At 47.3% G+C, this 14,416-nt stretch overlaps 1 protein-coding gene across 3 annotated transcripts in view; it reads right to left on the reverse strand.

Annotated features, from left to right (window-relative positions):
- The window catches only part of NEDD1 (NEDD1 gamma-tubulin ring complex targeting factor), a 353,825-nt gene that overhangs the window by 55,409 nt on the left and 284,000 nt on the right, over nt 1-14,416 (reverse strand). For all 3 annotated transcript variants that reach the window (XM_063927743.1, XM_063927744.1, XM_063927745.1), the window contains exons 9-11: nt 2,688-2,819; nt 2,106-2,153; nt 1,617-1,819 (exon numbers count right to left, since the gene is read on the reverse strand). In XM_063927743.1, coding sequence (XP_063783813.1) covers nt 1,617-1,819; nt 2,106-2,153; nt 2,688-2,819 — 383 coding nt within the window. The remainder of the gene's footprint in view (nt 1-1,616; nt 1,820-2,105; nt 2,154-2,687; nt 2,820-14,416) is intronic.

Here is a 14,416-nt window from a genome sequence, read left to right on the forward strand (position 1 = left end):
TAGTTTATTCCCACCCTACAAAATACCCTTATTTGTGGTACTTGTGGTATCAGAAATACGTAACACCTCCTTCATTGCCCTTAACATGTAACTTGTGGCCCTAAAGGAAAAATACGTTTGTTTCTTCACCGTCGACACTGGGGTCAGTGTCCGTGTCAGTGTCTGTCGACCGACTGAGGTAAATGGGCGTTTTTACAAGCCCCTGACGGTGTCTGAGACGCCTGGACCGATACTAATTTGTCCGCCGGCTGTCTCATGTCGTCAACCGGCTTGCAGCGTGTTGACATTATCACGTAATTCCATAAGTAAGCCATCCATTCTGGTGTCGACTCCCTAGAGAGTGACATCACCATTACAGGCAATTTTCTCCGTCTCCTCACCAACATTTTCCTCATACATGTCGACACACACGTACCGACCTACAGCACACACATACAGGGAATGCTCTGATAGAGGACAGGACCCACTAGCCCTTTGGGGAGACAGAGGGAGAGTTTGCCAGCACACACCAAAAGCGCCATAATGTATATAACAACCCTAGAAGGTGTTGTTTCTATATATGGGCTCTTAATATATAATTATATCGCCAATTTATGCCCCCCTTCTCTTTAACCCTGTTTCTGTAGTGCAGGGGAGAGTGGGAACCTTCCTCACCAGCGGAGCTGGTCAGGAAAATGGCGCTGAGTGCTGAGGAGAATAAGCTCCGCCCCTTTCACGGCGGGCTTTTCTCCCGGTTATTAGGAAAACTGGCCTGGGTTAAATACATACATATAGCCTTAATGGCTATATGTGATGTATTTATTTGCCAAATAGGTATTTATATTGCTGCCCAGGGCGCCCCCAGCAGCGCCCTGCACCCTCCGTGACCGTGTCAGTGAGCCGTGTAGCAACAATGGCGCACAGCTGCAGTGCTGTGCGCTACCTCTCTGAAGACTGTGAAGTCTTCTGCCGCCTGTTTCCGGACCTCCGTTCCGCCGTCTTTCTTCAGCGTCTGTAAGGGGGATCGGCGGCGCGGCTCCGGGACGAACCCCAGGCTGACCTGTGTTCCGACTCCCTCTGGAGCTCAGTGTCCAGTAGCCTAAAACTTCAATCCTCCTGCACGCAGGTGAGTTGCAAGTCTCTCCCCTAAGTCCCTCGTTGCAGTGATCCTGTCGCCAGCAGGAATCACTGATTAGAAACCTAAAAAAAAACTTTACTAAACAGCTCCTTAAGAGAGCCATCCAGTTTGCACCCTTCTCGGACGGGCACAAAAACCTAACTGAGGCTTGGAGGAGGGTCATAGGGGGAGGAGCCAGTACACACCATGTGACCTAAAAAGCTTTTTAGATGTGCCCTGTCTCCTGCGGAGCCCGCTATTCCCCATGGTCCTGACGGAGTCCCCAGCATCCACTAGGACGTTAGAGAAAATGTACATACATTATTCTCTACTTGGGTATATGACAACATAATGCAAAACTGTAAATAATTATTAAATTACTTTCAAAAGAAGTGGACAAAGATGGACTTAATATATAAACTAGGTTTTAATAAAAGGCTTTTTGATCATATGGTAGTTAGCTGCATAAAGCTAAAATGCACTTAACAGAAGCACAGATCAGGATTCTCACTCAGATTACCTGTTTTACACCTTCCTTAACATCTTGTTTGTTAAATTGTGTCCTCCTTGTTTTCAGATCTAGATCTTGGGTTTCATCTTCTTCTTTAATTGGACTTCCAAAAATTAAGTTCAAAGGAGAAGAATGCAATCCTTGGGAATTTGCACCAACAGGATGCCGCCTTGTCGCAGGTATTGTAGTGAACTGGGCGAGGTAATCCAGATCTATAATCAAAACAATTACTAAATCACTCAAAATTTAAGACCATCAAAGAAATAAAAAGCAATCTTATTTTATTTTTCAACATTGCTTTATTGTGCACCTTCTAAGCCAGCTAATGATCTCACACAGTGCCAAAGGGGCCACCTCTTGCTGTTATTTTTGTTGTGCTCAATAAAACATACAGTAATCTTAGCAGCATTTGGCCATTTCAAAATGAGCACACTATCTCATAAAACTTGGACAAGCATTACTTATTTATAATGTACACTGCAAAACACATCCACATACCATTTCCTTTAGAGAGACACTCTTCCATCCCTTTCAAGTGTAATGCATCTTAAAAGAAATTAACAAAAATAATTAAGTTTACGTTATATACAAAGGGGATAATAGCAACAATATCTTCATCCACTATAGACCACAGGTTTTCAAACTTTGTCCTCAGGACACCACTCAGCACATGTTTTGCAGGTCTCCTCACAGAATCACAAGTGAAATAATTAACTTCACCTGTGGACCTTTTAAAACGTGTCAGTGAGTAATAAGTACACCTGTGCTCCTGCTGGGTTACCTGGAAACCGTTGACTGCTTTGGGTCTGGAGGACCGAGTTTGAGAACCTATGCACTAGACCATGGGTCTTCAACCTGCGACCCTCCAGCTGCTGTGGAACTACACATCCCAGCATGCCCTGCCTCAGTTTTAGCATACCTTAATAGCAAAACTGTGGCAGGGCATGCTGGGATGTGTAGTTTCACAGCAGCTGGAGGGCCACAGGATGAAGACCCATGCACTAGACTAAATAAAGTAAGACATAAATCTCAACACATTATAATTACCAATCTTTTCATTATTTCATCAAATAAGCTTACCATCACGGACTGGAGAAAATATGTCACCTAAACTACTTCTCCCAAATGTATCTATTGATTTCATATCTGAAGATTTAACTAAATCGGTTTCTTTTGATGGGATTACATCAAGACTTGTGCTACGTGGCATATCTGTAAAGGGAGAATAAAAGATAAAATAGGAAGCTTAAATAATGTGTAAACATTAAATATGAATGAGAAACAGGCATATAAAACATTTAGGATAAAGTGTACATGATTATTGCTTTTACAGTTTATTGGGCTTGTTTACAACAAAATATTTGGGATGTGCTGTACATGCAAAGCTGTAATAAGGGTAGACTATATGCACAGCACAGGGCACACATATGAATACATAAATAAACATCCACGTATCTAGTAATAAAAAATAAGAATTTACTTACCGATAATTCTATTTCTCATAGTCCGTAGTGGATGCTGGGGACTCCGTAAGGACCATGGGGAATAGCGGCTCCGCAGGAGACTGGGCACATCTAAAGAAAGCTTTAGGACTATCTGGTGTGCACTGGCTCCTCCCCCTATGACCCTCCTCCAAGCCTCAGTTAGGATACTGTGCCCGGACGAGCGTACACAATAAGGAAGGATTTTGAATCCCGGGTAAGACTCATACCAGCCACACCAATCACACCGTATAACCTGTGATCTGAACCCAGTTAACAGCATGATAACAGAGGAGCCTCTGAAAGATGGCTCACAACAATAATAACCCGATTTTTGTAACAATAACTATGTACAAGTATTGCAGACGATCCGCACTTGGGATGGGCGCCCAGCATCCACTACGGACTATGAGAAATAGAATTATCGGTAAGTAAATTCTTATTTTCTCTAACGTCCTGAGTGGATGCTGGGGACTCCGTAAGGACCATGGGGATTATACCAAAGCTCCCAAACGGGCGGGAGAGTGCGGATGACTCTGCAGCACCAAATGAGAGAACTCCAGGTCCTCCTCAGCCAGGATATCAATTTTGTAGAATTTTACAAACGTATTTGCTCCTGACCAAGTAGCTGCTCGGCAAAGTTGTAAAGCCGAGACCCCTCGGGCAGCCGCCCAAGATGAGCCCACCTTCCTTGTGGAGTGGGCATTTACAGATTTTTGGCTGTGGCAGGCCTGCCACAGAATGTGCAAGCTGAATTGTACTACAAATCCAACGAGCAATAGTCTGCTTAGAAGCAGGAGCACCCAGCTTGTTGGGTGCATACAGGATAAACAGCGAGTCAGATTTCCTGACTCCAGCCCTCCTGGAAACATATATTTTCAGGGCCCTAACAACGTCTAGCAACTTGGAGTCCTCCAAGTCCCTAGTAGCCGCAGGCACCACAAATAGGTTGGTTCAGGTGAAACGCTGAAACCACCTTAGGGAGAAACTGAGGACGAGTCCTCAATTCCGCCCTGTCCGAATGGAACATCAGATAAGGGCTATTTCAGGATAAAGCCGCCAATTCTGACACGCGCCTGGCCCCGGCCAGGGCCAACAGCATGACCACTTTCCATGTGAGATATTTTAACTCCACAGATTTAAGTGGTTCAAACCAATGTGACTTTTGGAACCCAAAACTACATTGAGATCCCAAAGTGCCACTGGAGGCACAAAAGGAGGCTGTATATGCAGTACCCCTTTTACAAACGTCTGAACTTCAGGGACTGAAGCTAGTTCTTTTTGGAAGAAAATTGACAGGGCCGAAATTTGAACCTTAATGGACCCCAATTTCAGGCCCATAGACACTCCTGTTTGCAGGAAATGTAGGAATCGACCCAGTTGAATTTTCACCGTCGGGCCTTACTGGCCTCGCACCACGCAACATATTTTCGCCAATTGCGGTGATAATGTTTTTGCGGTTACATCCTTCCTGGCTTTGATCAGGATAGGGATGACTTCATCCGGAATGCCTTTTTTCCTTCAGGATCCGGCGTTCAACCGCCATGCCGTCAAACGCAGCCGCGGTAAGTCTTGGAACAGACAGGGTCCTTGCTGGAGCAGGTCCCTTCTTAGAGGTAGAGGCCACGGATCCTCCGTGAGCATCTCTTGAAGTTCCGGTTACCAAGTCCTTCTTGGCCAATCCGGAGCCACGAATATAGTGCTTACTCCTCTCCATCTTATCAATCTCAGTACCTTGGGTATGAGAGGCAGAGGAGGGAACACCTACCCTGACTGGTACACCCACGGTGTTACCAGAGCGTCTACAGCTATTGCCTGAGGGTCCCTGGACCTGGCGCAATACCTGTCGAGTTTTTCCCAACGGTTTATAATCATGTGGAAGACTTCTGGGTGAAGTCCCCACTCTCCCGGGTGGAGGTCGTGCTGAGGAAGTCTGCTTCCCAGTTGTCCACTCCCGGAATGAATACTGCTGACAGTGCTATCACATGATTTTCCGCCCAGCGAAGAATCCTTGCAGCTTCGGCCATTGCCCTCCTGCTTCTTGTGCCACCCTGTCTGTTTACGTGGGTGACTGCCGTGATGTTGTCCGACTGGATCAACACCGGCTGACCTTGAAGCAGAGGTCTTGCTAAGCTTAGAGCATTGTAAATGTCCCTTAGCTTCAGGATATTTATGTGAAGTGATGTCTCCAGGCTTGACCCTAAGTCCTGGATATTCCTTCCCTGTGTGACTGCTCCCCAGCCTCGCAGGCTGGCATCCGTGGTTACCAGGACCCAGTCCTGAATGCCGAATCTGCGGCCCTCTAGAAGATGAGCACTCTGCAACCACCACAGGAGGGACCCCTTGTCCTTGGTGACAGGGTTATCCGCTGATGCATCTGAAGATGCGACCCGGACCATTTGTCCAGCAGGTCCCACTGGAAAGTTCTTGCGTGGAATCTGCCGAATGGAATTGCTTCGTAGGAAGCCACCATTTTACCCCGAACCCTTGTGCATTGATGCACTGAGACTTGGCTCGGTTTTAGGAGGTTCCTGACTAGCTCGGATAACTCCCTGGCTTTCTCCTCCGGGAGAAACACCTTTTTCTGGACTGTGTCCAGGATCATCCCTAGGAACAGAAGACAAGTCGTCGGAACCAGCTGCGATTTTGGAATATTGAGAATCCAACCGTGCTGCAGCAACACTACCTGAGATAGTGCTACACCGACCTCCAACTGTTCCCTGGATCTTACCCTTATCAGGGAATTGTCCAAGCAAGGGATAACTAAAATTCCCTTCCTTCGAAGGAATATCATCATTTCGGCCATTACCTTGGTAAAGACCCGGGGTGCCGTGGACCATCCATACGGCAGCGTCTGAACTGATAGTGACAGTTCTGTACCATAAACCTGAGGTACCCTTGGTGAGAAGGGTAAATTTTGACATGAAGGTAAGCATCCTTGATGTCCCGAGACATCATGTAGTCCTTCTTCCAGGTTCGCAATCACTGCTCTGAGTGAGTCAATCTTGAATTTGAACCTCTGTATGTAAGTGTTCAAAGATTTTAGATTTAGAATCGGTCTCACCGAGCCGTCCGGCTTCGGTACCACAACAGTGTGGAATAATACCCCGTTCCCTGTTGCAGGAGGGGTATCTTGATTATCACCTGCTGGGAATACAGCTTGTGAATGGCTTCCAAAACTGTCTCCCTGTCAGAAGGAAACATCGGTAAAGCCGACTTTAGGAAACGGCGAGGGGGAGACGTCTCGAATTCTAATTTGTACCCCTGAGATATCACCTGAAGTATCCAGGGGTCTACTTGCGAGTGAGCCCACTGCGCGCTGAAATTCATTGAGACGGGCCCCCCACCGTGCCTGATTCTGCTTGTAAAGCCCCAGCGTATACTGAGGGCTTGGCAGAGGCGGGAGAGGGTTTCTGTTCCTGTGAACTGGCTGATTTCTGCAGCCTTTTTCCTCTCCCTCTGTCACGGGGCAGAAATGAGGAACCTTTTGCCCGCTTATCCACGAAAAGACTGCGCCTGCTAATACGGCGTCTTCTCATGTTGAGAGGCGACCTGGGGTACAAACGTGGATTTCCCAGCTGTTGCCGTGGCCACCAGGTCTGAAAGACCGACCCCAAATAACTCCTCCCCTTAATAAGGCAATACTTCCAAATGCCGTTTGGAATACGCATCACCTGACCACTGACGTGTCCATAACCCTCTACTGGTAGAAATGGACAACGCACTTAGACTTGATGCCAGTTGGCAAATATTCCGCTGTGCATCACGCATATATAGAAATGCATCTTTCAAATGTTCTATAGGCAAAAATATACTGTCCCTATCTAGGGTATCAATATTTTCAGTCAGGGAATCCGACCACGCCAACCCAGCACTGCACATCCAGGCTGAGGCGATTGCTGGTCGCAGTATAACACCAGTATGTGTGTAAATACATTTTAGGATACCCTCCTGCTTTCTATCAGCAGGATCCTTAAGGGCGGCCATCTCAGGAGAGGATAGAGCCCTTACAAGCGTGTGAGCGCTTTATCCACCCTAGGGGGTGTTTCCCAACGCACCCTAACCTCTGGCGGGAAAGGATATAATGCCAATAACATTTTAGAAGTTATCAGTTGTTATCGGGGGAAACCCACGCATCATCACACACCTCATTTAATTTCTCAGATTCAGGAAAACTACAGGTAGTTTTTCCTCACCGAACATAATACCCCTTTTTGGTGGTACTCGTATTATCAGAAATGTGTAAAACATTTTTCATTGCCTCAATCATGTAACGTGTGGCCCTACTGGAAGTCACATTTGTCTCTTCACCGTCGACACTGGAGTCAGTATCCGTGTCGGCGTCTATATCTGCCATCTGAGGTAACGGGCGCTTTAGAGCCCCTGACGGCCTATGAGACGTCTGGACAGGCACAAGCTGAGTAGCCGGCTGTCTCATGTCAACCACTGTCTTTTATACAGAGCTGACACTGTCACGTAATTTCTTCCAACAGTTCATCCACTCAGGTGTCGACCCCCTAGGGGGTGACATCACTATTACAGGCAATCTGCTCCGTCTCCACATCATTTTTCTCCTCATACATGTCGACACAAACGTACCGACATACAGCACACACACAGGGAATGCTCTGATAGAGGACAGGACCCCACTAGCCCTTTGGGGAGACAGAGGGAGAGTTTGCCAGCACACACCAGAGCGCTATATATATACAGGGATAACCTTATATAAGTGTTTTTCCCCTTATAGCTGCTGTATAGTTAATACTGCGCCTAATTTGTGCCCCCCTCTCTTTTTTAACCCTTTCTGTAGTGTAGTGACTGCAGGGGAGAGCCAGGGAGCTTCCCTCCAACGGAGCTGTGAGGGAAAATGGCGCCAGTGTGCTGAGGAGATAGGCTCCGCCCCCTTATCGGCAGCCTTATCTCCCGTTTTTTTATGTATTTTGGCAGGGGTTAAATGCATCCATATAGCCCAGGAGCTATATGTGATGCATTTTTTGCCATCCAAGGTGTTTATTATTGCGTCTCAGGGCGCCCCCCCCCAGCGCCCTGCACCCTCAGTGACCGGAGTGTGAAGTGTGCTGAGAGCAATGGCTCTGTAAGGGGGCCGGCGGCGCGGCTCTGGGACCCATCCAAGCTGGGCCTGTGATCGTCCCTCTGGAGCTAATGTCCAGTAGCCTAAGAAGCCCAATCCACTCTGCACGCAGGTGAGTTCGCTTCTTCTCCCCTTAGTCCCTCGATGCAGTGAGCCTGTTGCCAGCAGGTCTCACTGAAAATAAAAAACCTAAACTAAAACTTTCACTAAGAAGCTCAGGAGAGCCCCTAGTGTGCACCCTTCTCGTTCGGGCACAGAGATCTAACTGAGGCTTGGAGGAGGGTCATAGGGGGAGGAGCCAGTGCACACCAGATAGTCCTAAAGCTTTCTTTAGATGTGCCCAGTCTCCTGCGGAGCCGCTATTCCCCATGGTCCTTATGGAGTCCCCAGCATCCACTTAGGACGTTAGAGAAATACAGTATTACAGTGTGCATATACAGTTGCCTATGCACAACAACAAAAGGAGCTACACCTTTTGCCCCAGGGAGATCAAACCGCATTGGTGGGGGATGATTCACAATTGAAAGGTGGCCCATCAGGAAATAGAGGGAAGATTTTCGGTAGCCATGGCCCTATATATATCTCACTGCGAATTACTATCTAATTTCTGGTATGAACATCTTTTCTACTTGAAATTTGGTTGCACGTTACCGAATGGAATATCTTGCTGGGGAAAGGAGGAAGTGGTTCAAGATGAAGACAGTCCCCAGAATCCTGACAGACAGAATCCCAAACGTAAATGTGCCAGGGAGGGTTAGGTGGCGGGAGGGGAGGTTAGGGCTAGGCACTACGGGAAGCGTGAGGGTTAGGGTTAGGCTGCGTGAGGGGAGGGTTAGGGGTATGCTGCGGGTAGGGACGGATAAGGGGTAGGGCTAAGCTTACCTTTCAAAAAGTTTTGGAATACTGATCGTCAACATCCTTAATGTTGGGATCATGTACCAATACATTCTACAGGTTCACATTTCAGGTGGACGTTGCCGATATCATGTTTAGGGTGCAACCCCACCAAACTCTATTTGTGAAGGTGGAGGATTATTGTGGAGTCACCTAGTCTTTATTTAAGAAAATTATGTGCTTTTTACAATAACTGTATTTTATATTTTCAATTTTATATTGCTTTTAAGGGTGAACAAATGCAGGAACTAGAAAAGACATCAGAAGTCCCATCTTTAAAAAAAGTGTACCTATTTTACATCCATAAATCTATCCACTCTCTGCAAAATGGGTGTAAAAAAAAAAAACCCGGGTGCAAGGATATATTGCATATTTCTGCACATATGTGAAGCTGTACATCTCTCAGGATGATTCCACATCTTTAGCATATACAGTACATCTGGTTTATTAACAGCCATCTACAAAGTGGATCTGGACCAGCAATAAAGCAGTGTAAAGGTCAAGCCTCAGCTGACGTCAGAACTCCCCATCAATCCCCCAGGTGGACTAAGGTCACTGAATTGAACAAGTTTACATAGCTAAATATGCATATGTCAATTTTCTGGGCACACACAGAGATTTCACCCAAGATACGCTATGCAAACTGGCATACATCCCATTATGAATCAGGACCAGAGTGTTTAGCAGTATTTCACACACTTTGATTGCAGCCACCTAGTGATCACATCTGTGTGTATGAGAGGGTCTGGGACTGAGGGTCGACAGCACAAAGGTCGACACACCTTAGGTTGCCGCCAATTGGTCGACACACCTTAGGTCGACATGGACAAAAGGTCGACATGGACAAAATGTCGACATGGACAAAAGGTCGACAGGAACAAGGTCGACGTGGAAAAAGGTCGACATGGAAAAAGGTCGACATGAGTTTTTTATGGGGTTTTTTGTGTCGTTTTCTTCGTAGAGTGACCGGGAACCCCAATTAGTGCACTGCGTCCCCTCGCATGGCTCGCTACCGCTTCGCTCGGCACACTTTACCGTTCCAATCGTAGTCCACGTGGATCGTTAAGTATGAAAAGGTTCAAAAAAAGAAAAAAATCGTGAAAAACTCATGTCGACCTTTTGTCCATGCCGACCTACGGTGTGTCGACCAATTGGCGTCGACCTAAGGTGTGTCGACCTTTGTGCTGTCGACCTGGAGTCTGGATACCGTATGAGACTAGTCATAGAAAAACAGCAACTATATAAATTTACCTCTATTTTTGGAAAAGCATCTTAAACTTAAAAAAGTTACTTGTGCATGAAAAATTACTCATTAAATTTTTGAACCATTTAGGCTCATTTATTCTGTACATATACACATTGTGTACACATTTTGGTGAGGTACAAAAAAAAATAGGATTTTAATTACCTACCGGTAAATCCTTTACTCGTAGTCCATAAGGGATATTGGGGAATTAGTACGATGGGGTATAGACGGGGTCCAAAGAAGCTGGTACACCTTAAATTTCTTCAACTGGGTGTGCTGGCTCCTCCCCTCTATGCCCCCTCCCACAGGCAGTTATAGGTCATATAGTGCCCGAAGGAGAAAGCACATACTTGAGAGAAGGAACATAACAATGAGTGGTGGGACTTACACACCAATACACCACTAATATAAAACAACCAGCAATGGCTGGTAACAAGACAGCAACAGCTGAACAGGTAACCATAGAAGAGATGACCTGCAGAAAGTCAACGCACTGAGGCGGGTGCCCAATATCCCTTATGTACTACGAGAAAAGGATTTACTGGTAGGTAATTAAAATCCAATTTTCTCTAGCATCCATAAAGGATATTGGGGAATTAATACGATAGGGACGTCCCAAAGCTTCCAGAATGGACAGGCAGCACTGCCTGCCCAAAATGGGAATCCTCTTTGGCCAGGGTATCAAACCTGTAGAACTTCCCAAAGGTGTTCTTCCCCGACCAGGAAGCAGCTCGGCATACTTGCAAGGCCGAGACTCCACGGGCAACCGCCCAGGAAGACCCCACCGATCTCGTAGAGTGGGCCTTCAGAGACTGAGGAACAGGTAAGGCTGCCGACACATAGGCCTGTTGGATAGTAAGTCTAAGCCAACAAGCAATGGACTGCTTTGAAGCAGGGCAACCCTTTTGCTGCACATCATATAGCACGAACAAGGAATCCATCTTTCTGATCCGAGCCGGTCTCTTGACGTAGATCTTCAAGGCTTGCACAGCATCCAATGCCTCTGGAGGAACAGAACTGCCACAACTTGACGGAACCACAATAGGTTGATTCTAGTGGAACGCAGAGACGACCTTCTGCAGTAACTGCTGCCTAGTCTTGAGCTCCACTCTGTCCTTGTAAAAGACCAAGTAGGGGCTTTTACATGATAAGGCCCCCAATTCTGAGATACGTCTAGCAGAAGCCAGGGCTACTAACATCACCGTCTTCTTCTAGGTACTTGTCTTCTACCATCATCAGAGGTTCAAACAAGGAGGACTGTTGAAATTCCAACACTACATTCAAATCCCAGGGTGCCGTGGGCAACACAAAAGGAGGTTGAATGTGAAGTACCCCTTGCAAGAAGGTCTGAACTTCTGGCAACACTGCCAATTTCTTCTGGAAGAAAATTGAGAGCGCCAAAAAGTGGACATTAATGGAACCCAGATGTAAGCCCTTATCCACACCAGCCTGCAGTAAACGTCCCAAGTGAAACCCCGCAGGCAGATACATGCGTTCCTCAAACCAAGAGACATATCTTCTCCATATATGATGATAGTGTTTTGACGTCACAGTTTTCCTGACCTGAACCATAGTAGGAATAACCTTTTTGGAAAGTCCCTTGTGAGCTAGAATGTTGCACTCAACCTCCATGCTATAAAACGAGGTTGCCGTAAGTCCAGGTAGACAAACGGTCCTTGTTGAAGAAGATCTCTTTTCAATGGCAGAGGCCAAGGGTCTTCGACGGACATGTCCAGAAGATCCGTGTACCACCCCCTCTGGGGCAATCAGAATTGCCTGGACTTCTTGATTCCTGATTCGCTTTAGCACTCTTGAGAGCAATGGAGGAAACAGGTAGACCAGCCGGTAAGGCCAAGGTGACGTCAGTGCATCTACTGCCCTAGCCTGGGGTCCCTGGTTCGTGAGCAATACCAACAAAGCTTCTTGTTGAATCAAGCAGCCATCAAGTCTATTTGTGGGCAGCCTCATCGGTCGATGATCTGCTGAAACACCTTATGGTGAAGATCCCACTCTCCCAGGAGGACATCGTGACGACTCAGGAAGTCCTCTTCCCAGTTGTCTACTCCCGGAATGAAGATTGCGGACATTGCTCTTGCATTTCTTTCTGCCCAGAGGAGTATCTTTGACACCTCTCGCATGCAGGCCCTGCTTTTGTCCCTCCTTGTCGATTGATGTACGCCACTGCCGTGGCGTTATCCGACGGAACTTGGATCACGTGATCCCTGAGTAGAGGAGAGGCCTGAAACAGAACATTGTAGATCCCCCTGAAGTTCCAGAACGTTGATCGGAAGTAGGGCTTCGTGGGCTGACCACATGCCCTGGAACTGAGCCCCCAGGGTGACAGCTCCCGATCCTCTCAGACTCGCATTCGTCGCGAGGAGGATCCAATCCTGAATCTTCAACCTTCCAGTAGGTTGGAGGACTGCAGCCACCACAGGAGAGAAATCCTGGCCTGAGGTCACAGCCGTATTATCAGGGGCATCTGAAGATGTGATCCGGACCACTTGCTCAAGAGATCCAATTGAAATGTTCTGGCATGGAACCTTCCATACTGGATCGCCTCGTATGAGGCTACCATCTTCCCCAACAATCTTATGCAAAGATGAATGGATATTCGAGTAGGCCAGAGAACAATGCGGACCATCTCCTGAAGTGTTCTCGCTTTGTCCTCTGAGAGGAACACTTTCTGGGCCACAGTATACAGCAACATTCCCAGGAACAGGAGCCTCTTAAGTTGGCTCCAGGTCAGACTTCTGTAAATTGAGGATCCACCCGTGGTGTGACAGAAGCTGGATAGTACGGTCTATATGGAGCAATAATAGCTCCCTGGATCCCACTTTTATCAAGAGATCGTCCAGATAAGGGACAATATTGACACCCTGGACCCGGAGTTGGTACATCATCTCCGCCATCACCTTCGTGAACACCCTCGGAGCTGTGGACAGGCCAGAGGGTAGCGCCTGGAACTGGTAGTGAGGGCAAACCTCAGGTAATCCTGGAGAGGTGGCCAATTCGGGATTTTGAGATAGGCGTCCTTTATATCCAGGGAGACCATGAACTCCCGTTCTTCCAGGCCCGCAATCACTGCTCGCAAGGATTCCATCTTGAACTTGAAAACCTTTAGGTAAGGGTTCAAGGATTTTAGATTCAAAATGGGCCTTATCAAACCGTCCGGTTTCGGTACCATGAACGGGTTGGAGTAGTAACCCTTTCCCAGTTGTTACAGTGGCACTGGAACAATGACTTGGGACTGGACCAATTTTAGGATGGCCTGTTGCAGCATTACACACATATCCTCCAAAGCTGGTAAGCTTGATTTTAAATATCGTTGAGGAGGAGCGCCGTCGAACTCCAGCTTGTAGCCCTGAAAGATGAGGTCCTTTACCTAGGTATCCAGGCAGGAGCTTTCCCATATGTGGCTGAAGAGACGCAGGTGAGCTCCCACCTCGAGATCCCCTCGGGGTGGGAGGGCACAGTCATGCTGAGGCCTTAGTGGAAGCTGAACTGGTGCTCTCCTCAGAACCTGCGATTGCTGATTTTCTTGACTTACCTCTGGTGCCTCTAGCTGTATTGGAGTCATCTCTGGCCCTAGATCTAAATCTGTTAGACCGAAAGGACTGTGTAGACGGCCCCGGGTAGGAACGACTAGCCGGCAGGGCCCCAGAGGGGAGAAACGTGGATTTTCCCACAGTAACTTAAAAAATCCACGTATCTAATTCCACCCCGAAGAACCAATCTCCTGAAAAAGGGAGAGACTCTACATTGCGCTTGAACTCTGTGTCCGCTATCCACTGACGCAACCACAAAGCTATGCGCGCCGACACTGCATAGCACTGGTCCTAGCATTAAATAGGATTTTAATTACCTACCGGTAAATCCTTTTCTCGTAGTCCGTAGAGGATGCTGGGGTCCATATTAGTATCATGGGGTATAGACGGGTCCACCAGGAGCCATTGGCACTAAGAGTTTAATAGTTTAGGTTGGCTCCTCCCTCTATGCCCCTCCCACCAGACTCAGTCTAGAAACTGTGCGGGAGGAGACAACATACTTCGAGAGAAGAAAATACACAGATAGTGGCGAGATTCATACCAGCTCA

This window comes from Pseudophryne corroboree, chromosome 6 (genome assembly GCF_028390025.1).
Source record: "Pseudophryne corroboree isolate aPseCor3 chromosome 6, aPseCor3.hap2, whole genome shotgun sequence".
Lineage (NCBI taxonomy): Eukaryota > Metazoa > Chordata > Amphibia > Anura > Myobatrachidae > Pseudophryne > Pseudophryne corroboree.